The following is a 26,408-nucleotide window of genomic DNA, read 5'->3' on the forward strand; positions in this document are numbered from 1 at the left end:
CAGGAAAGATTAGCCTCTAGAATGGAACCTAGGTAGGTGATCTCATCTTTCCTGGTGATAACAATGTCACCCACTTTTATAGTGAAATCACTGACTTTCTTAAGGTTGATATGGGACCCAAATAGGATGGATTCCGTTTCACCTAAGTAAAAGTTACCTGGGGGGGCAGGGGTGTATATTGTAGCCTGGAGGAGTTAGGGCTGCATCAGATTCTGGGTATTTGTTCTGTTGTGTTTATGTTGTGTTACTGTGCGAATGTTCTCCCAAAATGTGTTTGTCATTCATATTTGGTGTGGGTTCACAGTGTGGCACATATTTGTAACAGTGTCAAAATTGTTTGTACTGCCACCCTCAGTGTGACCTGTGTGGCTGTTGATCAACTATGTCTTGTAGTCTGCAGAAGCCAAGTACAACATGTGACTGGGCTGGCACGCTGTTTGTACAGGTTGTAGAGGACGCTAAAGGCAGTACCTCCACGGTGCCACCTTATTATTGTTGTTTGCATGAAATTCGGGTAAATGTTTACCCCTGGAGGGCACTGAAAATTGGGAGTTTCCCAGAAAAATCGAGGGTATGCAAGTATGACGCTATAAAGCGTCATTCATATAAAACTCGCGGGCCGCACCAGTATTAAATTACATATTTAGGTGCAGGCCCCAAAATAACTTCTCCCGGGCCGCAATTTGCCCGTGGGCCGCGCGTTTCAGACCCCTGCTTTACAGAGTTATGAAATAATACACTTACATTTATATTTTTATATCATATCAGTTTGAGGGGAGTTTGATATTTTATATCAATGTGATGAATATTATTTAGGTATAACTTGTATGTTAGGGCAGCATAGTGGAAGAGGGGTTAGTGCATGTGCCTCACAATATGAAGGTCCTGAGTAGTCCTAAATTCAATCCCAGGCTCGGGATCTTTTTGTGTGGAGTTTGCATGTTCTCCCCACGACTGCGTGGGTTTCCTCCGGGTACTCTGGCTTCCTCCAACCACCAAAAACATGCAACTGGGGATAAGTTGATTGGCAACACTAAATTGACCCTAGTGTGTGAATGTGAGTGTGAATGTTGTCTGTTTATCTCTGTTGGCCCTGCGAAAAGATGGCGACTTGTCCAGGGTGTACCCCTCCTCCCACCCGAATGCAGCTGAGATAGACTCCAGCCCCCCCCCCCCTAAAACCCTAAAAGGGACAAGAAGTAGAAAATGGATGGATGGATGTTAGTTCTGTCCAAATTGGTCAACCAACAACACAGTCGTCCAGGCAGGCATTTTCCGTTAAAGCGGTCATTGCTCAAAAGGAATAAATGAATAAAAATCAATGTTGTGAATAATTGGCCTATTCAAGACTGATGTAATGATACATCTTTTGATGTTAAAAAGCTAGGGCACATCATCAGCGTGGTTACAGTGTATATATAGTTTCTCATTCTGTTTTGCACACACAGAGTCAACATGAGCATAGTCATGTACCCCCCCCCTTCCCCATTTTTGTATATATTGTTTTTCAAATCACCTGACATGTATAGAATCAGATCAGAGTCAGAAATACTGTAATAATCCCCGAGGGGAAATTAAGATTTTCAGCACAATCTCATTCAAGATCAGACAAATATTACAGGGAGACAGAACAGGATTGCTGACAGGTCTGCCAATTTACAACAGTCTAAGCCTGTGCCCCTGGAGAGCGGTTCCAGACTAAGGCCAGGGGGCGGGGACTCATAGCCATAGCACACATAAATATGTGTGTAAGAGGGGGAACATCAGAGAACACAAAATATATTAAAGACATTAAAAGAGCAGAGCTGATGCAACCAGCCACTTCTACACAGCCACAAAAGCAAAACATTAACAACACATATACACTGTGGTGGCCTCTGCGGTATTCCATGCCATTGTCTGCTGGCGTAGGGGCAGCATGGCCAGAGACGGGAGCAGACCCAATAAAGCAACCAAGAGAGCCGGCTCCACCCTTGGCCGCCCACCGTACAGTCTGCATGGATGAGCAAGGATACGTCCAAGGAGACCGAGGTGTCTGATACCTGCTCATTCAGCCAAGACACTGTGAAACTTGTCCATCTCGGCGCTTGCTCCGCAGCCCTGTCCCTTCATCCCCATCTCCTCCAGTCTCTCCACACCCAACAGCAGTCTCCATAGCTAAAAGGCTCCTGGGAGGCAGATCCAGAAGTTCACAAAAAAGTACCGCAGAAGTCCCAAAAGTGCCACCCCTTGACACACAGTCCCAAAGGGTCCCGAACCAAAAGGCAAAATAAAAAACCCACACGTAAACAAGAGGGAAACATCGGGAACACAAAATGATGATACAAGAGCACAGAGCTCCTGCCAACAGCAGCCACTACAGCGGCACCATTTTGGAAAAAACTGTATACTGTGTATACATACATAATTTATAAATTTTTACAACATATTTTTTATATACATGTTACAGGTTATATATATTTTATTATTGAATGTATCAAATATGATAAATATTTAATGGACCACGATGGAAACAAGCCTTTTGGCTTTTTGTGTCATCTGTTTGCCTTTTTAAAGCATTACATGGATTTAATTCTTAAAGATGTCAATAAATTTCTCAATCAATCAATCAGTGATGTTCCTGACCTCATCGGGTGTTTCGAAACATCAGACAACTTCCTTCAGGTGACCCAGCTGAGGTCGATCAAGTCTCAACTTGTGCCCTAGCATCATTTGTCTACGGATCCGCACTTTTGATCCAGTGCCACCTTGAAGCTTTCTCTGCAGCCTCTGTGCTGTTGCCGATAGCCCTTCTTCTTTTCTCACCTGTGATGCCGAATGCAGTGTAGGCCCTGTAGAGGGACTGCCCTGCGAAGCCTCTGCATCCTACCTCCACAGCTCAGCACCTTGCCTTCCAGCCTTGATTGTGGCAGTTGCTGACAAGGCCTGCATATTTCTCCACTTTGCACTCAAACGCTTCCTGTATTCGGTCTTCCCATGGCACAGTGAGCTCTAACATGACCAGGTTCTTTGTTGCCTCAGATACCAAGACAATGTCAGGTCTCAGGGTGGTATTGACGACATGCTGGGGGAACTTAAGCTATTTATTAAAGTCCTCTTTCAGCTGCCAATCCTGTGCGGTGTTCAGAAGCCCTAATGCTACTTTGGAAGACCTTTCTGGTTTCTCTCCGACCCTGATGAAGCTGAGGGCTTTGACCTACGGCAGCTGTTATGTTTTGAGCACCTGGTCATGACGTCAGCGATACCGGCCATCCACAAAAGCTTTTGGGCAGCAGTTCAAGATATGCTCAAGAGTTAATTTTCTCTTGCACAGAGCACATTCTGGTGTATCGGCCAAACCCCAGGTGTGCAGATTGGATGGGCTATGGAGGACGTCGTAGACTGCCTGGACAAGGAACTTGATGCGGTGTGGCTCTGCCCGCCAGAGGTCCGCCCAAGTGATCTTTCTCTCCACAGCTTTTGCCCCCGATCTAGTCCAGGTACCCTGACGTGAAATTCCCACTCAAAATTACTTCACTGTAAGTATCCCACTTTGAAATATTTTTAGGGGGAAATATTGCATATTTTGAGTTTTCTTTGTCAAAAGGGGCATACAACAAAACCAAAAATATAAAAACTTATAGAATTGACAGATCTGAGGTTAATCTAGAGATTTAAGTGTTGGAAGTAAAAAAAAAAAAAAGACTGACTTATATTAAACACTTAGTGGGGCCCGTTTTGCTCTCCAAGAATTTATGTGGGATTTTTTTCTTAACGGTTGATCAAAAAATAAGGAAATACAAACAATTGTGTATGAATTGGACATATTTAATTAAAGCTCCAATTACTTAACATCAAATAATCAAATTTGAAAACTAGGGAAGGGGGTGATATTGCACATTTTGATTTTTCGCCATAGAAAAAAAAAAACCCTGGGTTTTCCTTTTGACAAAACTCGGAGAAAACATTAGAAAAAAAATACACATTTATCCAGATACTTAAGTGTTGCATATAGGACTTTTTATCATTTTTATAACCGAGACCTTTCCGGGTCACTAGAATCCAACTTGAGGGAAGCATGAAAGGATAAAAATGTTTTTATATATTGTATTAGTTTCAAAAAAAAAAAAAAAACCTTCTTCTGAAACTATTTAAGTTGGAGGCTGATTGGTAACATGAAATTGGCCCTATAGTGTGTGAATATTTATCTGTGTTGGCTCTGCTATGGAGATCGTGACTTGTCCAGGGAGTACCCTGCCTTCTGCTCAAGTGCAGCTGGGATAGGCTCCAGCCCCCTGGCAACCCTGAGAGGGATATGCGGTAGAAAATATAGATGGAAGGAATTTAAGTTGGCACAAGCAGTAATTGGCAATATTATCCTTACTATATGGACTTGTTCAACCACTGCTCTGTAGAATAAAAAATGTTACCCCCGCCCCCAGGTGTGCGGTGATCTTTTCCAAGCACATGTAGGCCTACTAAACTTTAAAAAAAAAATAAAGCCATTCTTCAAGTTAGCCAGTTGGTTTACCAATTTATTAAGGATTAACATTTCCATGATAAAATGACAGACAAAACTCAAAATAACTTAAAAGGGAAAAACAATAACACAAAAAATAAAAAAACAAGTTCAATGTGCAAATATTTCCTACAAATGTGTTAATACAAAGTGAAAACATCAATGTCACCGTATCAATTACAAAATAACAACCGTAATTAAAGACTAACAAGCAACTTAACAAAAATCCGCAATAAAAACTCCTTTATAACCTTGGCTTAATGAATATGTGAAATATTTGTGCACTGTAAAAAAAAGTGCTTATTCTCTCAAATAAAGACGATACAGTGAATGCTGCCAGTGCGTAACATAGTTTCATGAGGTCAGGGAGGAGACACACATTTTGTGTACTGCAGCCATGGTGTCCCAGAGTCAGTCACATTGAGGAGAGGAGTACAGCTGGGTCAAATGTTACATATCTCCATTAGAGTCTGATCCAGCATCCGCTTTACGCTCACGTTGTCTTCTTTTGCACGAGCAAGTTTATCTGTTAATATAGCATTGCAGCGTTAACACACAGTGGGCTAGCACAAACAAGAAGCTTCAGTCAGCTTTAGAAATAAAGAGCAAAGACAATCTATAGTATTGTGTACATTTAAGGTGTTCATATCGATCAAGCAGTCAAACATTTCTATCTAATGTTTGGAATTTCAGCTAAAGGCAGGACTATTGCCAATTAGTTTGACCTACCTTGGAAAAAGAGCTCACACTGCAGCAAATTATATATATATATATATATATATATATATATATATATATATATATATATATATATATATATATATATATATATATAAAGTAAGAGCGCCAAGTTAAAGCATAAGCTGTACAGTATGTGTCAAGTCCAAAGCTGAGGAAACACTATCCATATTAGACATGTCAGAGTAAATATGGGACATTCTAAAATCGGATTTCTCAATTTGATGAATTTCCGAGTCAGGAATTTGATTGGCAGTTACAAAAAAAGTTCCTAAAACCCTAATGCACGTTGCATTGTTTTCAGCATTAACATTTACTGTCCACGGACAGCTGGAAGGTGGTCTTTTTCAATAGTTTGACAGTTGTCAAAAGATTGAAACATGCACTACTGACACCTAGTGGAATTTAGTGGAAAAAAACATCCCCCAAACAGTGTGAGCAGTCAGGATCTTCTGTTACAGGCAATGTACAACTGTAGTGCAAGCTTGAATTAAAAAACAACACTGTTAAATTCCAGTGTATGTCCATCTTAACAGCATAGTTCAAATTACACAAAGCTAGTCTGATGCTTAACCAATACAATCAGCAGTTTGGTCCAACTGCATGCTGCATCAAAGACTACGGTACCTAAAGAGGTTTTTAGGTTCAGAATGAAGCACATGTCCAACTGTTTAAAGTTTATGTGCTATTCTATAAGGAGCTGAGCTACAACATTCACAAAGTGTGAGTGATCCAAGAATCAACCAATATATTCTCTGCTCTATTAAAATTAATATTTCAACAGTCTTCTTGGTCATGCTACTTATTTGGAGACCAAGACAACGCCTAACAATTTGATTAACAGTACCTACCGATTGCAAGTCTTCCAACAGGGAAGTGGCTAATGACCTTTGAGTTTTATCCGCAGGTTGCAAATGAGCAATTGAAACGGTAGTGACAGACTACAGAAGCAATGAAGATAATATGGAAGACAATGGCCACATTGGCCCACTAGTGAGAATCGTGAGTACACAAAAAAAATGACGGAACTAACGACTGACATTATGCACTCTTAACCAAAACACTTCCATTTTAAAATATCACGTTAAACTGGATGTTAATTCAGAAAAAAGTACATTCTATGTAACCAACATGTTAAAGGTGTAAACAACACAAAGGGCACGTTATTCTTCCTTGAGTCTCTTTGCTCATGCAAAATTTAAATATATTTTTTAAATCCACAGCAGCTTTAATTTGATTAAGAAATGTAATAATTTGACAGCACTAGTTGAAATAAAATAAAATAAAAAATAACCTGGTGTGAATTTTGTCGTTCAGGTCCTTGTTATGAAACACTAAGTTGAGAAAAAGCACTTAAATATTCCAAAGTATATTACAGTTTAGGTTTCACCAGAAACCCATATATACCCATGTTGAAATTATCGTAGTTCAAAGACTGCTACAAACCAAAAGAACCTACTCAGTTTCTTCAAAGTACTTTGAAGACTCAAACTGATGTGCGACAGCAACGACAACAGTTGAGGAAAAATACTAGACAGTCTGTCTGACTTTTCCAAGAAGTGTTCCTGAAGCATGCATAATAAAAGTCCTGTAAAAGGATTGTTTTTGCTCCAGCTAATTAAGAGCATCCATTGATTAGTGTAGGTTGTATGCGCTCTTTTTATGAAAATGATGAGGCAAATGTGTCTAGACTGGATTTGTGACGAGATAAAGCCAAAACAAGAGCCGAATCCCCACTTCAGGCCTCGTTTAGGGCTACCCGTAGCTCGTTGGTGAGGAGACGGTTTTTCTCAAGCTGCTTGTAAAGGTGGTCTTGACAGTCAGAAGGCAGGTGAGAGAAATTGGAGAGGAGACAAGTAGGTAATTAGTACAAGAAGACAAAAGAAAGTGTGACGTTACTTTGTATTCACATTTAACTGAAGAAAAAAGTTAGATTTGAACAGCTATTGAAGCTTGGTCAGCATGAAAATATTAAGTTCCTTTTACCCGAAATATCAAGCATGAGGAAATGACAGCAGCATGAAAGCAAGCTTCATGGAGGTGTTCAACACATCCTAACTATTGCTTTTAGCTTGAAGACTAGCTCAACCCATTTCACCTTGAAGTCAGATTTACAATTTAATGCACTGAAAAGGTTTATAGAGCCTTTAATATCAGGTATTTGATTAAAAATATATTATTTTTAACAAAATAGTGGGACCTCTAAAGATGTTGAACAATGGAAGGTCAATTAGAAGTTTAGGGAGGAAATCTGCCTTTGAAGTTATATCTCAGTTCAGCGGCAAAGGAGCAACTCCGCATAAGTTGTCTGCTTTTTCTTTTGTTTTTGAAACGGCTATTCCAAGAAGGAATCTTAAGAGAAAAAAATACAAAGGAAGCTACATGACAAAGCGAAATGCAGAGTTACCATTTAGAAACTTTGTTTTGTTTTATGATTGGTGGTTAACTTCTTTATACCGTACACGAGTGACAATGACATTAAATAAGGGGTGTGAGATATCCATCTGTAAAGCAAATTACATTCATACAATACTTTTGTCACTAAAGACATAACTTTTTGTTGACATAACCAACAAATAAAAGGGGCTGTTCGCAACTTGTTCAAAACTAAAATTTTTAAACCAAACACCATCGCTAATTTTTTTACCACTAGTGGTTCAAAAGAACAGAATTAAGAAATAAATACTTATATCTGTCACAATTAGAAGTTAAACTGTGTAAAACACTACTGCGCGGACCAAATGTAACACTAGAAATGATTGGCTTTAATATATCGTGCCGGGGGCCGTTCTACAGTAGAGATTTTCACATACTAAAATTATTGAAAAACTCAATTGTGTTAGTTAGGTCTTATAATATAGCTACAAAGTTCTTTTTAGGTATTGAAGACTGAAGTGTCAGTCAAAACTGTCAGCAGGTAGACATCTCTGACTCAAAAAACAAAGTCTGCACACAGGAATTTTGCCTCTATGGATTAAAAAAACAGATTCAATGACCAACGTGCAGTCTAAACAGGTGAGCAAGACCAAAAATCACTAAACGCTTTTGTTCTTTTCCTCCGTGCGTGTGCCTATCCTAGTTTGAAATAAGAGGGCGGGTCACAATGATCGCACGTGTAGGATATTCAACTAAAGATTTACATAGTCAAATCTGATTCGCTAGATTTTTTTCCATTGTCTAAAATCAGACTATAGCATTTTTTTTTAAACAGAAAAACAAATATGTCGTCATGTATGCTGACTGATCACTAGGGGTCAATAACGTCATATGGATGTGCTTTAGCACAGGTATCCTTAAGCTTTTTGACCTCGGGGCCTGGGACCTACTTAAATAAACACTGAATTAGAATTCTTACTTTTGAATTACATTATATTTAATAATTATATCTAACCTTACAGTTCATCACCTTTTCAAATATGAAACCATGTGTTAATTATAGAGATTATTAATTTAAGAAAGGACTCAAATAACTAACGCAAAATGAATCTACTTACAATTGTGATGTACTAAAATAAATAAAATGTTTAACTAAACATTCGATATTTTCAAATTAAAATACAGCTTCACAACTTTAATCATATTTTTTTGCACTTAAGAAACTTCTATGACTTAAGCTCCAGACTAGACTTCTTCGGTTTGTTTGCGATTTTCATTGCCGCCAAGTGGTGCAAAAGTGTATTACAACTGAGTATTGCTGTGACCCCTACCGACCACAGTCGAGAACCATTTATTTTTTTTTAAACACTGCTGTAGCACATTTATGTGACTTTTCCAACCTAAATGGAAGGTACTTGCAAAAAGATTTTATTTGCGACTTTTTCCACCTAAAAAAGGCTAAACCACGGTTTGTGAGGTATTCTGCTGTGTTGCAGCAAATACAGACATCAACCTTGACTAAATAAGAGTAATTAATTTGCCTCCCTCCCACTGGGGTAGGGGGTTTGTAATAAGACAATTCGACTGCAAGGTTGATAATCGGGTCAGACTGTTCCGAATCGAATCATTGAATTTTCCAATAATTGAAGACAGCTCTAGACGCGAGCACCCTTAAAGCATCCAATTAACTGACATACAGCAGCTTGAACAGTGGTTAACACATTTTACACGTTTGATGTTCAATGTTAATTACTTTAATCTTTATAAATAAAATATTTTTGACGTGAATAAAGGGCTAATAATGTGGACAATTTGACCCTGGGTTATTTCTGTTATGGAAAAGGAAATATTTACCAATGCACAGACACATTAATATTGTCTGTGGTTGTTTTCATTCAATCGATCACAACTGGACTGTTTGGTTTGTCTTTGAAAACGTTTTGCCGCTCAGCCAAGTCAGCTTCATCAGATCATCCTCATAGACTTAGATTGGTCTTATCTAGTCTAGCAGCTGGTGCCAAAAACAACTATTTACACTAACACAGGGAGGATGTTCCTGGGCAAGGATGGTTTCATCAAATTGTAATGAAAAAAAACTGTTGCAGTGCAATAGGATGTATTCACCTGACATCACGTTCGGCTCATTAAATATGCAAGGCTTAAAGTGGTGGTCAAAGTCAGCAATTATAAATGAAGCTTCAAATATGCTGTAGAGCTCTGTGCTTTTCCAAATTTTCATCTGTTTTGTCATGTAGATTAACATTTGGCGAACCAGATAATTCAACTTGTCAGGGAAATCCGACGGATAACACTTGATATCGCTGGACAAAACTTAGAGATAGATTCCATTGCATTGTTAAATTTTTTTTTTTTGCTCATATCTTCTTTTAGCGGAAAGATCTAGGCCCCTTGCATACTGCTTGCAGCAGAGTGGCCATCTTGGTTTAGACCACCACTTGGTTTTCTTTGTCAAAAGTCATGTGACGGAATGCAACCTAAATAGCATCCCTTCTGTCTATGCAAACAGTCATTAAGATGAAATTTTCCCCTCATTAGCAATGGGGTAGATCTGGGGTTTTAGCACAAGACTAGATCAACCGATTCACCAATTCAAGTCTATGAGCATGGAGTAATGAAGCCTACTTGGATGAGGCAAAACATCTTAAGACAAACCAAATAGTCCAGTTGCGATCAATCAAATGCCCTGAGATGACAAACTCAGATTGCGTTCTACTTTAAAAAGCTCCACTGTAAGTTGGAGTATGCACCCATTGACACTACGATGACCAAATAATAGTATCCCAAACAGAAAATGAGAGAGGATCTTAAGTGGAAAACACAGAATGAAAATCAAGGTGGAGGGTGAGACAGACAAATGAGGGTTGAAAGTGAGGATAAAAGAGAAAAATGGGGTGACAGATGGAAGAATGTTTATTTTACAACAAAGTAACAGCTCAAAAGGTGTGCATGATAGATGAACAAATGGGTGGTGGCAGCAGCAGCAGCATTGGAGACCCAATGCACAGAAAGTGGCAGAAAGGGCAGCAAAGAGAGGACAGACGGAAAATTGTGGCAGTGCTGCGCCGCAGAGAGGGGGTGACAACGTTCGACCAGTAGGCAGCTTCTGAGGTGTAAAAATTTAGCTGTTGAGGAGGAGAAAAAAATAGAAGTGAAGAAAGATGCAAAACAATTGGCATGCAGGCAAGGATACAGATCAACTAATGAGAGTAAGAGGAAATATCAACAACGGATACTCGTTAAAAATTAGTGGAAACACATTTTGCTAAAATCTTGTGTAAGATGAAACCAAACATGCCACAAGAGGAAACTATTATTAGTGTTGAAGTTTGTGTGAAGACTACTCAAGGACCACAGAGCACACACAAGCTACATGTTGATTTACATGGAAGTCATGTCGTTGAGGGCGTGGTCCAGCTCCTCGCTGATGGCCTTGTACTTCAGTTTCTGGGCGTACAACTCATCTACGATGTGGCAATTATTTATTACGTGACGGCAATGAATTTGAATGGGAAAAGAAGAGAAAAGGAAATGGAAAAAATGTCAGAACAGAGGCAAAAACACATGAAAAACCCGGGACAGAAATAGAAAAGGTGCACATGTAACAGCTGCTTAGGTTGTCAGAGATTCCTGAGCAGTCAGCGAGAAAACGTCCTCACATGTCGCATTACCTTGAGCAGCCGTGGCAGAATATGGCCCCGTCAATTTACTAACAGTAAATACTTTAAAAGTGACACGTATATGATCTCACACTGTATTAAGTTATCACGGACCAAAATTAACCCTTGTGAGCGCCAACTGAATGGTGTGATATCCTGTGAAAAACAGTTCAGATGCATGAAAAATGAAGTTAAAATGAAAAGATTCATACCCTCTAGGTCATCAATGGTCTTCTCAAGTTTGGCAACTGATCTCTCAGCAAACTCAGCACGAGTTTCAGCCTGCCAGAGTAATATAGATTATTAAAACCTTAAGACATTGGTAAAAGCGGAGACATTTAATTTATTCATTCATTACGTTAGGCAAAAAAAAATAGGTCAGTTCCCCATTAGGGCTATCTTTCACAATATTTATGTGAGACAGGAACACATATGGTTATTTTGGATGCATTCCAACTCCATGCATGTGATTTGAAACTTAATGAAAAACACTGAAAATACGCCAGGGTCTGGGGGCCGCAGGTCCCCAGCCAGGTCCAGCCTACTTTATACAGTATTTACAACATTACCAGTGTTCACTTCACAGCCACAGATGGTTAATCTAGTCATTTACATTATTTACACATTACTTTGGCATTTTTGCTTCGATCGCTCTGACATGAGCCTTCCTGGCAAATTTCTGAGCAGCTTGCAGTTTCCCTTTTGTTTTTGCTTTAGTGAATTGAGCCTTGGATTTTATAGCTTATTTCCATCTCTTAGACTCCCTCTTCACTTCTAACTGCTTCAAATGCAATAAACATCATAAAGAGAACAAACAATGTTTATTCCATTAGCTAACTTCTTTTATCTGAATAGCCATTTGTGGTTATACCATGAAATAAATATATTGCATCATGTTTGTTTCAAAATGATTCAACCATTTAATGTCAAAATATTAACAGTAGAAATAATGAACAAAATGTCAGTTACTGTCTTGTTCTAAAACACCACTGAAAATGAAATTTAGCATGTAGACAGGCTATATTGTAGAAAAAGTCATCAAGTCTGCCACAATCCTGTGTGTTCTTAAATGTGAATTCCACGTCGAGAACAGTTTTGATTTGGGCTTACATGATGAACAATGAAAATTAATGTTTTGTGCTTTGTTTTATCCAGACGTGCTTCCTGGTTCGATGACCCGCTCAATCTTGCCTCTGATTGGCCTGTCCGTAATGTTTTGCCCTAATTTTAACCTATCGTGACTCATCATTGTAAACCAACCAAACAATCATGGATTTTCTTATACATAAATCAACCAATCATTGATTTTTCTCATGTTGTCCCTTGCTCGTGAAGTTACACCAGTCCACTTTGTTGTCTTCTCCCTCGCTCTTCTTTAGTAGCATGTAGCTTAGCTAACCGCTACATGGGTCTAAAAATGGCCAAGCTACTAGTTCAAAAAGTAGCCAAGCTATTGACAAGCTACTGGGAAATGTAGTTAATCTACATTGCTTCGATTTTTAAGTTTATAATTTTTTAACAGAAAACCGTGGTTTTTACCGGAATGGATTATTAAAAACCGTACTTATGGGAAAACGGTAGTTGTTGTCAGGTATGGCAAAGACACGGATCACGATTTTAACACACTGTGTAGGTTGGAAAAAACGAAGAAAAACTGAATTTTTTAAATATTTTTTACAGGGATAAAAAAAGGATTTACGACTATAGAGTTTAAAAAAAAAAAAAATAAATAAAAAAAATAAATAAATAAAAAATCACATGCTTGTAATTTTTAAATAACACTAGCAAAAATCAGCTCACAATGGCACCAATGGGAGTTGCTGTATTCCGCCTATAAAGCGCTCTAAAAATCCTCCAAAAAGCCTCAATCATCTTTTTATGTATATACAGTGGGGCAAAAAAGTTTTTTGTCAGCCACCGATTGTGCAAGTTCTCCCACTTAAAATGATGAAAGAGGTTTGTATTTTCATCATAGGTACATTTCAACTGTGAGACATAATGTGAAAAAAAAAAATCCAGGAATTCACATTGTAGGAAATTTAAAGAATTTATTTGTAAACTTTGGTGGAAAATAAGTATTTGGTCAACCATTCAAAGCTCTCACTGATGGAAGGAGGTTTTGGCTCAAAATCTCACGATACATGGCCCCATTCATTCTTTCCTTAACACGGATTAATCGTCATGTCCCCTTAGCAGAAAAACAGCCCCAAAGCATGATGTTTCCACGCCCATGCTTCACAGTAGTTATGGTGTTCTTGGGATGCAACTCAGTATTCTTCGTCCTCCAAACTTGACGAGTTGAGTTTATACCAAAAAGTTATATTTTGGTTTCATCTGACCACATGACATTGTCCCAATCCTCAGCTGTATCATGCATGTATCCATTTTGGTATAAACTCAACTCGTCGTGTTTGGAGGAAGAAGAATACTGTGTTGCATCCCAAGAACACCATACCTACCGTGAAGCATGGGGGTGGAAACATCATGCTTTGGGGCTGTTTTTCTGCCAAGGGGACAGGACGATTGATCCGTGTTAAGGAAAGAATGAATGTGTACCTATGATGAAAATTACAGACCTTTGTCATCATTTTAAGTGGGAGAACTTGCACAATCGGTGGCTAAATATAATACTTTTTTGCCAGACTGTACATTTGCTGTATTTATACATGTAATGTAGTGACAGACATTCATTATGTCTAATATTTACATATTTTGCTAATTATAATCATTTGGCGGCATGTACATTTTTATACATTTGCTTTTTTATCTTCAGCAATAAACCTACTACTTATGACAGATTTCGTAAGAGGCAAAGACTATTTTGGGACAAATGTTAATCAAAACTTGGCATTTTTGAGCCTGGATATAAGGAGGATGAGCAACAAGTTATAGAAGCTGTGAAACAGATGCACTTTTAGTGACACACTAAGCATCATGTAGCTGTATTGCCAAGTGCTAAACAAGAAATACAAACTACGAACATAAAACAATCACTTACTGTACAACATTTTCTCTAACTGATGGGATGTTCATATATTCCCGTTTAGATGAACAATTAATCATAATCGCCACACAGGTTTAAAAATAAATTGTTGTCTTTTTGTGCATTTCTACCCATACAAGTTTAATGTCAAAGACATTAACCAACTCCTCAGTTCAAAAAAAATATTTTGTCTGCGTGCAAAATAACAGTATCACTAATACTTGGTTAATATTCAGCTCACGAGATAAATGGAGTATTGTTAGCGGTTTTTGGATGTTTTTAGAAAGCTTTATGGGCGGTATAGTGTACTCCAGTAGCTGCATTGTTAGCCACCTCGTACTTGCCGTATCAAACGACTTAAAATGCATTAAAAAAAAGTAATCTTTTTTTGTGAATGATAGGAACACCTTTTTTTTTTTTTTTTTTTTAAAGTACACATCCCTTTAGAAGAAGGCAGTAGAACCAAATGATGTCCTCAGCAAAAAAGGCATTGATCATAGTGAAAATGATTAGATTACACTTTAAAAAATTTAATAAAAAAAAAATAGCAAACACGTCTTGCAAAGTGCTAAAATAATTTCAACTCCTCACCTCCTTCAGCTTGTCTGTAAGAACCTTGATCTCTTCTTCGTACTTGTCCTCCTTCTGCGAGTACTGTGGTCATACACACACACACACAAAGAAAGAAGTGTCACAAAAGTTCAAACTTCATATTTAAAGTTGATTAATGTCAATTATTAGCACTAGCTAGCTTACCTTCTCAGCCTGAGCCTCCAGAGACTTTAGGTTGTTCTGCACGGTCTTTAACTCCTCCTCAAGCTCACCGCATTTACTGGAGGTTACAAGGTGATAGATAAGGCAGTGTGGTAACATATAGGAGGATATTTCCTACCTCTCAGACAGCTCGGCGCGCTCCTCTGTACGTTCCAAATCGCTCTCAATGATCACAAGCTTACGGGCCACCTGATGACAGTCAAGGAGTTAAAACATCTGGAATGTAACTTAAATCATTTTTGTGTGACCCCACAAGCAAAGAGCGAGTCCAATGAGGCAACTGTCACATGAAGACAAAGCTGAGAAACTTGCCTCCTCGTATTTGCGATCAGCCTCCTCAGCAATGTGCTTGGCCTCCTTCAACTGGATCTCCTGCAGCTCCATCTTCTCCTCGTCCTTCATCGCCCTGTTCTCAATAACCTTCATGCCTCTGGAGAAGGCAGAATTAAGCATTAATTCATGGGCACCGTGAGCAACAACAAGACATTTTGATCATATGTGACTTGAATCTGAAGAGGGCCATATTCAAGTACATGTAGACAAATACTGCTATATCAAGATAAAGCGCACTTTTAGCATTAGCAATTAATTAATTTTGCTGTCCATACCTGCTCAACATTAGGCCTGGGACAATAAATCAAAGAAATTAAAATTAACTTTGCTGGCATCGATAAACTGCCATAATGCAAAAAGAATGCAAGAGGGTTCACTCTGTGCATCGCTCACAGCACTTAAGCATGTTTTATTCCACAGCAGAATTAAGCAGTGAAACCTCATTAGGCGGCGGGTGGCTAGCTTACAGAGCTTTGCTCGTCGCGACTCATTAGTGCAGTGGTTTTCAATATTTTTCAGTCACAGCCCTTTACCTCAACCTGCTTAGTCGCCTTGTGGTTAGAGTGTCCGCCCTGAGACTGGAAGGTTGTGAGTTCAAACCTCGGCCGAGTCATACCAAAGACTATAAAAATTGGACCCGTTGCCTCCCTGCTTGGCACTTAGCATCAAGGGTTGGAATCGAGGGTTAAATCACCAGAGCACAGCCACCGCTGCTGCTCACTGCTCCCCTAACCTCCCAAGGGGTGAACATGGGAGTGGGTCAAATGCAGAGGATAATTACGCCACATCTAGTGTGACTATCGTTGTGACTTTAACTTTAAATAACTTTAGTGTTCTGTACGAACACTTAAGATGCTATTGCGCTATTGGGTCCGACACAGATACCGCACGGTGCCTCGTAATTTGTGTGACAAAATATTGTTGGTAACCTGACTCTCGCCAGATTCTTGTAGTTCACTAAGCTCCACACAAGGATCTGGGAGTTCTCAATTGGAGATGTATTTCAGAAGGCAGGGCCTTGTAAAAGAATCATTGTATGTGATTGGATAAACCACTTGTCCATTATGTTGAATGACGTGCTACTTCAACCACACGCATCAAAATCAACCCGTCAGCTAATGAGAGACACTGGGAAATTCAAAACAAAACAGCCGACATACTGGATAACGACTGAGTGACAAGTTAATAAATGCCTTCAAAACCGTTGTCTGTTCATCTTTTAAATAAATAATATTTGACAAGACAGTTGCAATAGCAGAATCAATGTCAGCACACAACTCCTCGCTGCGTGCCGTCATTGTTGTTTGAATCAAACAATCGCTTCGGAGCTACGTCACATCTATGAAATCCCGCCCGGCGATCTTGATAGGTTCATTATTTTTTTGCCATCTTTAAAGGAGTTTGCATTGCCCTTAAGCCCAGAACCTTGTGTGGAGCTCAGCGAACTACAAGGGTCTAGCAAGAGTCAGGTTATCTTGTTGGTAGCTCATCTACCAATTATTCCATCCATCCATTTTCTACCGCTTGTCCTTTTGGGGTAGCAGGGGGTGCTGGAGCCTATCTCAGCGGAAAGCGGCGTACACCCTGGACAAGTCTACGCCGCATCACAAGGCCAACACAGAAAGACCGACAACATTCACACACTAGGGCCAGTTTAGTGTTGCCAATCAACCTATCCCCAGGTGCATGTCTTTGGAAGTGGGAGGAAGCCGGAGTACCCGGCCGGAACCCACGCAGTCACGGGGAGAACAAGCAAACTCCACACAGAAAGATCCCGAGCCCGGGATTGAACTCAGGACTACGCAGGACCTGTGTATTATGAGGCACATGCACTAACCCCTGTACCACCGTGCTGCCCAATTATTACATATTCCATCCATCCATTTCTACCGCTTATTCCCTTTTGGGGCCGTGGGGGGTGCTGGCGCCTATCTCAGCTACAATCGGGCGGAAGGCGGTGTACACCCTGGACAAGTCGCCAACTCATCGCAGGGCCAACACAGATAGACAGACAACATTCACACTCATTGACACACTAGGGCCAATTTAGTGTTGCTAATCAACCTATCCCCAGGTGCATGTTTTTGGAGGTGGGAGGAAGCCGGAGTAGCCGGAGGGAACCCACGCAGTCACGGGTAGAACATGCAAACTCCACACAGAAAGATCCCAAGACAGGGATTGAACTCAGGACTACGAAGGACCTGCGTATTGTGAGGCACATGCACTCACCCCTGTCCCACCGTGCTGTCCAATTATTCCATATTGTTTAGGAGAATAGAGAAACACTTTGGACAAACTGCACAATGCAATACAGCCGGTGGCCAGCTGTGGCAGCACTGAGACAGGATGCTGGGAGTGGTCCTGCAGTTTTTGTCATGGTCAAGCTGAATGTAGCTCTTAGGTGCTAGATTATGACAGTTATTTTACATAACATATTAGAGACATTGGCTACTATTTTGAGGGATGCGCTAATGCACAAGTGTATGTTTACTACCTTAACATTTGCGCCTCTGCAAAAGTGTTGGATTGATTTACAGACTGCCTAAGGTCTTTGCAAACGCTATACTTGGGTCTAAAAAAAAAAATAAAAAAATAAAAATAAAAAAAACTTGCTGTGCTCCTGCTGCTGGGTTTCCTGAGCTGCAAGGTGCACCCACCTCTCGCTCTCATCTGCTGCCTTCTCAGCCTCCTCCAGCTTGGTCAGAGCTGTGGCCAGACGCTCCTGAGCACGGTCCAACTCCTCCTCAACCAGCTGGATGCGTCTGTTTAGGGAGGCGACATCGCCCTCAGCCTGGGAAAGCACAAGAGCACCAACAGTCAGATTTATGTGTTGTAAGCATTTCACCAATCTCTCACACTTTGCTAATTATACAACATTTCCATTGTGCGCAAGCAATTTGCATATCGCAAGACGAGATTTTGTAGATGATTTAGTCAGTAACCCTACATTATTATATTTTATAATTAGTAAAGCAAGTTGTGGTAGTACACTGTATAGTGGTTAGAGGCCTACTGAAACCCACTACTACCCACCACGCAGTCTGATAGTTTATATATCAATGATGAAATATTAACATTGCAACAAATGCAAATACGGCCTTTTTAGTTTACTAAATTACAATTTTAAATTTCCCGGGAGTTTCGTCTTGAAAACGTCGTGTAATGATGTGTAAGTAAGACGTCACGGGTTTTAAGGAAATATGAGCGCTGAACACACACACAGCTAAAAGTCGTCTGCTTAAACGGCATAATTACACAGTATTTTGGAGCTCTGTGTTGCTGAATCTTTTGCAATTTGTTCAATTAATATTGGAGAAGTCACAGTAGAAAGAAGGAGTTGGGAAGCTTTAGCCTTTAGCCACACAAACACACGGTGATTCCTTGTTTAAAATTCCTGGAGATGAAACTTTCCTATGGATCAGAGCGCGGTCAAGCCAACATGGATCCCGACCACATGTCAACCAGCAGGTTTCGGTGAGAAAATTGTGGTTAAAAAGTCAGTTCTTACCGGAGAAAAGCTGAGCTTGTGCTGTCCATAGCTGCCGTTGACTCCCCTGAGACACTGCGCGTCAAGACACCCGTGGAGACACCCTTCCGACTATCAGGTACTATCTAACTCACTAAAACACTAGCAACACAATAGAAAGATATGGGATTTCCCAGAATGATCCTAGTAAATGTCTCTAAAAACATCGGAATCCGTCCCAATGCAATCGTGTTTTTTTATTATTATTTTTTTAATCTTTTTTTTTTTTCTAGTCCGTCCCTATCAATATCCTCAAACACTTTTCTTTCATCCTTGCTCAAATTAATGGGGAAATTGTCGTTTTCTCGGTCCGAATAGCACTTTTTGTTGGAGGCTCGCATTAAAAATAATGTGAATATGTGAGGAGCCACCACACGTGTGACGTCATCGTCTGCGACTTCCGGTTGAGGCAGGGCTTTTGTCTTAGCACCGAAAGTTGCAAACTTTATCTTGGATGTTCTCTACTAAATCCTTTCAGCAAAAATATGGCAATATCGCGAAATGATCAGGTATAACACATAGAATGGATCTGCTATCCCCATTCAAATAAGAAAATCTCATTTCACTAGGTCTTTAGGGTTAGGGTTGGACTGATTTGAGGGCAATAGTTATATTGTCCCGACTACAAATGAATAGATTTTCATAAGTATTTAATAAATTATTTTGACACCAAAACATGTATTTGCGCCCATCCACACATTATTCAAATATATAGCTGGAAGCAATTTCCCAAAAGATTGCGCATTAAACAAATTTGCAAAATGCGATTGCGCATTTTGCAAATTGCTCACATTGGTATTGTGCCTACAACATATGCAAGGAAAAAAGAAAGATGCTCCCCACGGGACTTTGCAGCATCCAAACATCTTGGTTTGGGGACAGGGCGGGGTCAGGGATGCAGCACAGGGGTTCTTTTATTTCGCATAGTGCAGTTTGGATTGGATTGTTTACAGCTAAATGCCAAGATGTGATTAAGTCCAGCCGATGTAACACATGTTATAGACTAATTGGAAGTGCTATGTGTAGCTTTAGCACGGGGAAAGCTAGCCTACTTCACACTCGGTGTTTTAAGACAAATTAGCAGGCTAATTTCCCGCACTACTTTTGTCTGAGTGCATAAAAGCGTGAAACGCTGCTGTCTGGGCCTCGCAGCCACGCTTTTTGAGCAGATTTCCGCCTAATGCCGTCGGCAGCCTGCAGACTAATTGCCTTAAATCATTAGCTGGGCTTACTGCTTCCCTCGCGCTCCGCTCCAGGTTGACTTCCCGCTGCAGTGAGGAGGCTCGGTCCTCCGCCACATCCGCCTGCTCTTGCAACGACTTGATTTTCTTCTTCACCGCTTCCAAGGAGCTTCCACCGGCCATTGTGATCGCTGCAGCCCACCGTAGTGTCTCGGCTAAACTCGAGTCAGTTTCCCTCCAAAGAGACACACGCAAGCTGGCGCACACTTGGCGAGGCGCGGCTCTTTGATCCCAGCCCCCACCGTACTTTAATCAAGTCCTGATGAGGATTGGGAGGTCACGTGCCACCGAACCCGGAAGTGACTCGCTTCTCACGGAAATCATTTAATTGATGAACTTTATATAAAATATTTTTATTTTTTATTTTTACGTTTCTATATCGATTATTGATAACAAATTTTAAAAATGTGATGGATTTAAGGAAACTTAAAAGAAGAACGGGAATGAGGGCATCCCCTATTGCAGGGGTGTCCAAAGTGCGGCCCGGGGGTTATTTTTTACCGGCCCCACGGCATTTATTAATAATACAATTGAAAAAAATGAAAAACATAAAAAGTGGTATAAGAGCAAACAGGTTAAATGTAACAAGAAATTGTTGGAATGCTTACTCTTATAACACAAAGTTGCCATACAGGCTGTTTCTTTCTTTATAAAATAATAATGAATCAAAATCAATGTCATTTTGAATTATTGACCTATTCAAGGCTCCGATTACGTCACATTAAATATTCCACTTTGAAATATTTTTGGGAGAAAATGTTTCATATTTTGTGTTTTACCATATAAAAAACTGAGCTGTTATTTTTAGAAGAAGGGCCTAAAACAAACAAACAAAACATAAACAACAATAAAACTTAAAATTGACGGATATATCTGAATTCTGAAGTTAATCTCGAGATTATTGTGCTAAAAGTAAAGTATTTTTTAACACTTTAATGAGCAGGACACTTTTGGATCCCCAATTATTTTAGTGTGATTTTTTTTTTTAATTGACATTGCTCAAAAAATAATAATGAATCAAAATCCAAAATTAAGGCTTCAATTATTATATATTCTCAAATATTCCACCTAAAAAAGTTATTGTGTGAAAATATTGCATATTTTGTGTTTTTTTCCATTTTTTCCCCTAATGTTGATTGAGAGATTTAAAACTTGAATAATAATAAAAATAATAATACTGAATAACGACATATTTTTAATATTTTTTTTTTACCAAACCCCTTTGGGGTCCCCGGGATAATAACATTTATATTTTTTATACATATATTGTATTGGTTTTTAAAATTAAAAATTATCAAAATGGCCCCCGCTTGCTTTGATTTTTATGTGTGCGGCCCTCAGTGGAAAAAGTTTGGACACCCCTGCCCTACTGGGAAATTGAGCTAACCCAAAAAATAGCCTGATACAACAATGTATACAAGAAGGTCACATTACACTACTAATAATTAGAAAACAAGTAATGTCGAAAATGTATAATTACATTTATATTACTTAAAATGTACAACTTGATTGTATTGCAACATGCATGTTCAAACACAATACTGACAAATGAATGTAGAATATATTTAAATATTTCTACATATCATTTATATGCTTTATTAAAGTTAAAGTTAAAGTACCCAAAATTGTCACATACTAGGTGTGGCGAAATTATTCTCTGCATTTCACCCATCACCCTTGATCACGCCCTGGGAGGTGAGGGGAGGGGTGAGCAGCAGCGGTGGCCACGCCCAGGAATCATTTTTAGTGATTTAACCCTTTTATGTGCCAGATACAATGCGGAATACTGCATATTAAAATATGATGTTGTATTATTCATAAATTGTGTGTATGCACACATATATATATACATATATATATAATTTTTTATTTCTTTCTTTATTTATATACATAAATACAAACATTATTATGAATAATTATTATTCATTATTTTATATATGTATATATATATATATATATATATATATATATATATATATAATTTACAAACATGTGCTTGTCAGTCACGTGTTTGTAACATTTGTGCAAGATTGGTTGGTGTGGTGCACTCATTTTTACAGTAAATATTAGGGATATGCCTATACATTTAAAAACAAAAAAAAGGTTTTATAAATTAGGCTTCAGCTTATCAGTAACCCCAATGAAAATAAACAGTATACAAAAGTGGATGGAATCAAACTTTGAGTCGTTTCAGAAGCATAATTCAGTCATCCCTTGCCATATTGCACTTCAAAGAGGGGGGCTCAACTGTAACTCATAATTTTTCTATGCATATTCTATGTATTTGTGGCATAAATTAAGTATTTTCGGGGCTTCACGGTGGCAGAGGGGTTAGTGCGTCTGCCTCACAATACGAAGGTCCTGCAGTCCTGGGTTCAATTCCAGGCTGAGGATCTTTCTGTGTGGAGTTTGCATGTTCTCCCCGCGAATGCGTGTGTTCCCTCCGGGTACTCCGGCTTCCTCCCACTTCCAAAGACATGCATCTGGGGATAGGTTGATTGGCAACACTAAATTGGCCCTAGTGTGTGAATGTGAGTGTGAATGTTGTCTGTCTATCTGTGTTGGCCTTGCGATGAGGTGGCGACTTGTCCAGAGTGTACCCCGCCTTCCGCCTGATTGTAGCTGAGATAGGCGCCAGCGCCCCCCGCGACCCCGAAAGGGAATCAGCGGTAGGAAATGGATGGATGGATGGATGGATTAAGTATTTTCAAACAAAAATATGGCTAAATGAACTAAAAAGTATCCCGTAAATACTACAGAATAATGGCCTCCGGTTGAGACCAATCCAATCCGAGCACGCTTTTCAGTACTGTGGCCACTGATTGGCTCAGCCTCAACCAGCATAATAAACGGGAGTAAAGGTGACTATGTGCGCAAGTCAGGGAGGTAGAAGTGGAGGGGAAAATGGGGACATTGTACTGGGCTCATGGGCTTTTGTAAGGTTTAAATATTTTTTTCAGTCATTTAAACATGTAAGTTATCATAATCAACATCATCATTGTTAACAAAACATTAATATAGCTATGGCAGTTTAATAATAAATTTGCTTGAAACAAATTAACCTATCGAAAATGCAAAATGGAACACTTCACTCAACATAGATGTCATAACGTCATCAAAGCTCATATTTAAGCATGCACTGATAATAATATAATGCATCAATTATTATGATTTGTATCACTCAATAATGACAATCCTACATGAATCAGATGATCTTTACTTTAAACTCTGAAGTAAAAGGAAACTTGACATGTGTACTGTATAATCATATTTAAGTTAATAATGACAAATGTAATATAATTATTTAAATTCATATTCTGGTCACTTTATTTTACATTTGTTAGCACTTTGTTGTGAAAACAAAAAATATATATTTAAATTTTTTTTCAACAAAAACAAACTATTTTGGGGCTTTATCTAGTTATGTTGTAAATATGTTAATATCCATCTTTAAAAAGTCAAAAAAGACTAATTAAAATTTTTACATGCATTTTAAAATGCTGGTTTTAACCAAATCCATGAATACTTCGTTATTTTATTACATGCAAAAATATCAACTGTGTTGGTTTGGGAAAGTGACGTTTGGTTAAGGGTGGGATGAGGGCCCTTTAGGAGTCTTGTGTATGGGGGCCAATAATTTAGTTCTACACGCCTGGCTCTAGCTATGAAAATATTACATTTATCATTTATAATCTGTACTTTAGGGCCAGCACGGTGGAACAGGGGTAAGTACATGACCTTCACAATACAAAGGTCCTGCATTCGATCCACGGGCTCGGGGTCTTCCTGTGTGGAATTTGCATGTTCGCTCCCACCTCCAAAGACATGCACCTGGGGATAGGTTGATTGGCAGCACTAAATTGGCCCTAGTGTTTGAATGTGAGTGTGAATGTTGTCTGTCTATCTGTGTTGGCCCTGGGATGAGGTGGCGACTTGTCCAGGGTGTACCCCGCCTACCGCCCGAATGCAGCTGAAATAGGCTCCAGCATCCCCCGCAAACCCAAAAGGGAGAAACGGTAGAAAATGGATGGATGGATGCAATCCATACTTTGCAGAAATTCCGTCACCACAGTCAACTCCGTAGCGATAAAAGAGACCCACTCATAAAAGTGCCATTAGTCATCTTTAAATCTTTTACCTAATCTTTTAACAACTTATTTTTATATTTTTGCCTTTATTGTATGTCTATTTTGTCAAAATAGTAACAGCTTTTTTTTATATAATGGGAACAGGCAAAATGTGCGCTATTTCCAAAAAAAATAAGTTGCAGTGTGGAATATTTAAGTTCGGTAATTAAATCCTTGATTAGATCACTAATTTGTGACAATATTTGATTTTAATACAGTACACAAGCATACCAAGAACTATTATTTTTACACTGCCTACTGAGAGAGAAAGCAGGCAGGACTTGGTTGAGTTCATTGAGTTCACACAAGTATTTTTCAGCCATCTTATATATACCTTCCAAAGATCAATTTCATTGAATATCAATCAATCAATCAATCAATGTTTATTTATATAGCCCCAAATCACAAATGTCTCAAAGGACTGCACAAATCATTACGACTACAACATCCTCGGAATATCAGCGGTTTAATGGCAGCTTAACTCATTTACGCTCATCAAAGCTCTGAGAATTATTCATCGTCCTTTCCTGGTGCTATCAAGTGTTTAATGGGTGCAATTACACCAAAGTCAGTCAGAGTCAGAAATACTTTATTAATCCGCAAGGGGAAATTAAAATTTTCAGCACAATCCCATTCAAGATCAGACAAACATCACAGAGAGACAGAACAAGATCGCTGTCGGGTCTGCGATCACCAAAACTATGTGTTGTTTTTTTTCAATTGGCAAGAATGAGATTTCATTAGTTTTTGTGGAAAAAGTATAATAAAATACTAGGATAATAGTTGGTTAAAAATAGCAGTTACAATAGGAGTCAAAGGGGTCGAAAAAGGTCTTAAGTGAAAATTTGTATGCTTAATTTGTTATCCTATTCTAAAACCGTTGCAAACATAAAAACAAAGCATGTGAGAGAGGAAAAAAACTCCCTAGCAAAATTTCTAACCTTCAAATTTAACGATCATATCATATGTAATGCCTGTTTCCCGCACTGGTGTTGAACAAAGGTTAAATCTATTTTTCTATCTTCAAATTTAATTTTAGGGTACGTATGTATTGGTTTTCAATGCTGTTAATTATTCTGTCCCAGCTGGAATTTAATTGCACCAACCGGGACAACGTCCAAGCTGTCGAGGATCACACAGGTCAAACATGCATGTAAAAACGCTTTGCTGTAACCCTACACTGCTTCTTGTCGCCACCTGTGGCATTCTCAAGGATGGCGGCAAGCTGTGACTTCTCCAGATAGAGGACAAAACTAAATATAACGTGGGACTTGAGGTGGGGACGGCGTCATTTCGCTATTTTTTGTTACAGTTGAAATGGAAGTTGTGATTTTTAGGCTAGTAATAGAGATGTAAACTCACATCTGTGGCTTTCTTCTCAGCCAGCTCCAGTTTCTCCTGGGCATCCTTCAGGGCTTCGGAGTACTTGTCCAATTCATCCTCAGTGGACTTTAGCTTCTTCTGCAGCGCCAGCAGGTCATCCTCAAGCTGGGACACAGTGGAGAAGGTGATTCATGTAAATATAACGTTGTATTCAGTAATAATGAGAAATAATTTAACATAGTGACACATACAGTGACACATAGTTACGCACATACACAGACGTGACACAAAAGCCTCAAAGTGCATCCTGACCTGCTTGCTCCTGTCCTCAGCTGCCTTCTTGTCTGACTCGGCCTGCTCAGCTCTGTCCAAACCATTCTCCTTGTCCAGCTTCAGCATCTGCATCTTCTTCTTGATGGCATCCATGGCTACTTAAGTTTCTGTGTGCTTTTGTGTGTATCAATCAAAACTGAGCTATAGGCGCGAGCGTCTGAACCACTGTGGATGCCAAGCTGGAGTGCAAGCTCGCTGCAAGCTGTGGTGAGTCAAATAGGTTTGTGGCGACCAGTTAATGACACCCGATACTTTTTTGGACACGACTGCAGCTGCTTTCCAAGGAAGGAGCCCTATTTTTTGCAAAAGTCTTCACTGATTCGTTCCATTCAGACATTTGACCACTTGTGTGACCTTACATGGGGACTTTACGTAAGGAACAGAATATATATATAAAAAAATATATATATATATATATATATATACACACACACACACACTATACTGTATATATATATATATATATATATATATATATA

General features: G+C 39.2%; 1 protein-coding gene across 4 annotated transcripts; it reads right to left on the bottom strand.

The window, feature by feature from the left end:
* Nucleotides 1-4,498: 4,498 nt before the first annotated feature.
* LOC133537493 (tropomyosin alpha-1 chain-like) lies at nt 4,499-26,146 on the bottom strand. 4 transcript variants are annotated; one of them, XM_061878554.1, is made up of 10 exons: nt 25,909-26,144; nt 25,636-25,761; nt 18,037-18,170; nt 15,359-15,476; nt 15,165-15,235; nt 15,029-15,104; nt 14,864-14,926; nt 11,502-11,571; nt 11,016-11,094; nt 10,526-10,755 (listed from the first exon to the last, which is right to left on the bottom strand). In XM_061878554.1, exons 1-10 carry the CDS (start codon nt 26,020-26,022, stop codon nt 10,752-10,754), a joined length of 855 nt encoding a protein of 284 aa, XP_061734538.1. In that variant the 5' UTR covers nt 26,023-26,144; the 3' UTR covers nt 10,526-10,751. The 4 variants fall into 4 exon arrangements, with proteins under 4 accessions (XP_061734548.1, XP_061734564.1, XP_061734538.1 ...); XM_061878564.1 differs by lacking the exons at nt 10,526-10,755; nt 11,016-11,094 and adding an exon at nt 4,499-5,024 and having other exon boundaries at nt 25,909-26,146; XM_061878573.1 differs by lacking the exons at nt 25,636-25,761; nt 25,909-26,144 and adding an exon at nt 20,138-20,376.
* Nucleotides 26,147-26,408: the final 262 nt, after the last annotated feature.

This window comes from Nerophis ophidion, linkage group LG02 (assembly GCF_033978795.1).
Source record: "Nerophis ophidion isolate RoL-2023_Sa linkage group LG02, RoL_Noph_v1.0, whole genome shotgun sequence".
Taxonomy (NCBI): domain Eukaryota; kingdom Metazoa; phylum Chordata; class Actinopteri; order Syngnathiformes; family Syngnathidae; genus Nerophis; species Nerophis ophidion.

What these genes read in the sequence shown, in the direction of transcription:
- LOC133537493 (XM_061878564.1), bottom strand. Translation starts at nt 26,022, where the DNA reads ATGGATGCCATCAAGAAGAAGATGCAGATGCTGAAGCTGGACAAGGAG. An exon ending in CTGAGGACAGGAGCAAGCAG is followed by an intron (nt 25,762 to 25,908) that starts GTCAGGATGCAC and finishes ACTGTGTCCCAG; the next exon opens with CTTGAGGATGACCTGCTGGC. An exon ending in GACCATTGATGACCTAGAGG is followed by an intron (nt 5,025 to 11,501) that starts GTATGAATCTTT and finishes CTATATTAACAG; the next exon opens with ATAAACTTGCTCGTGCAAAA.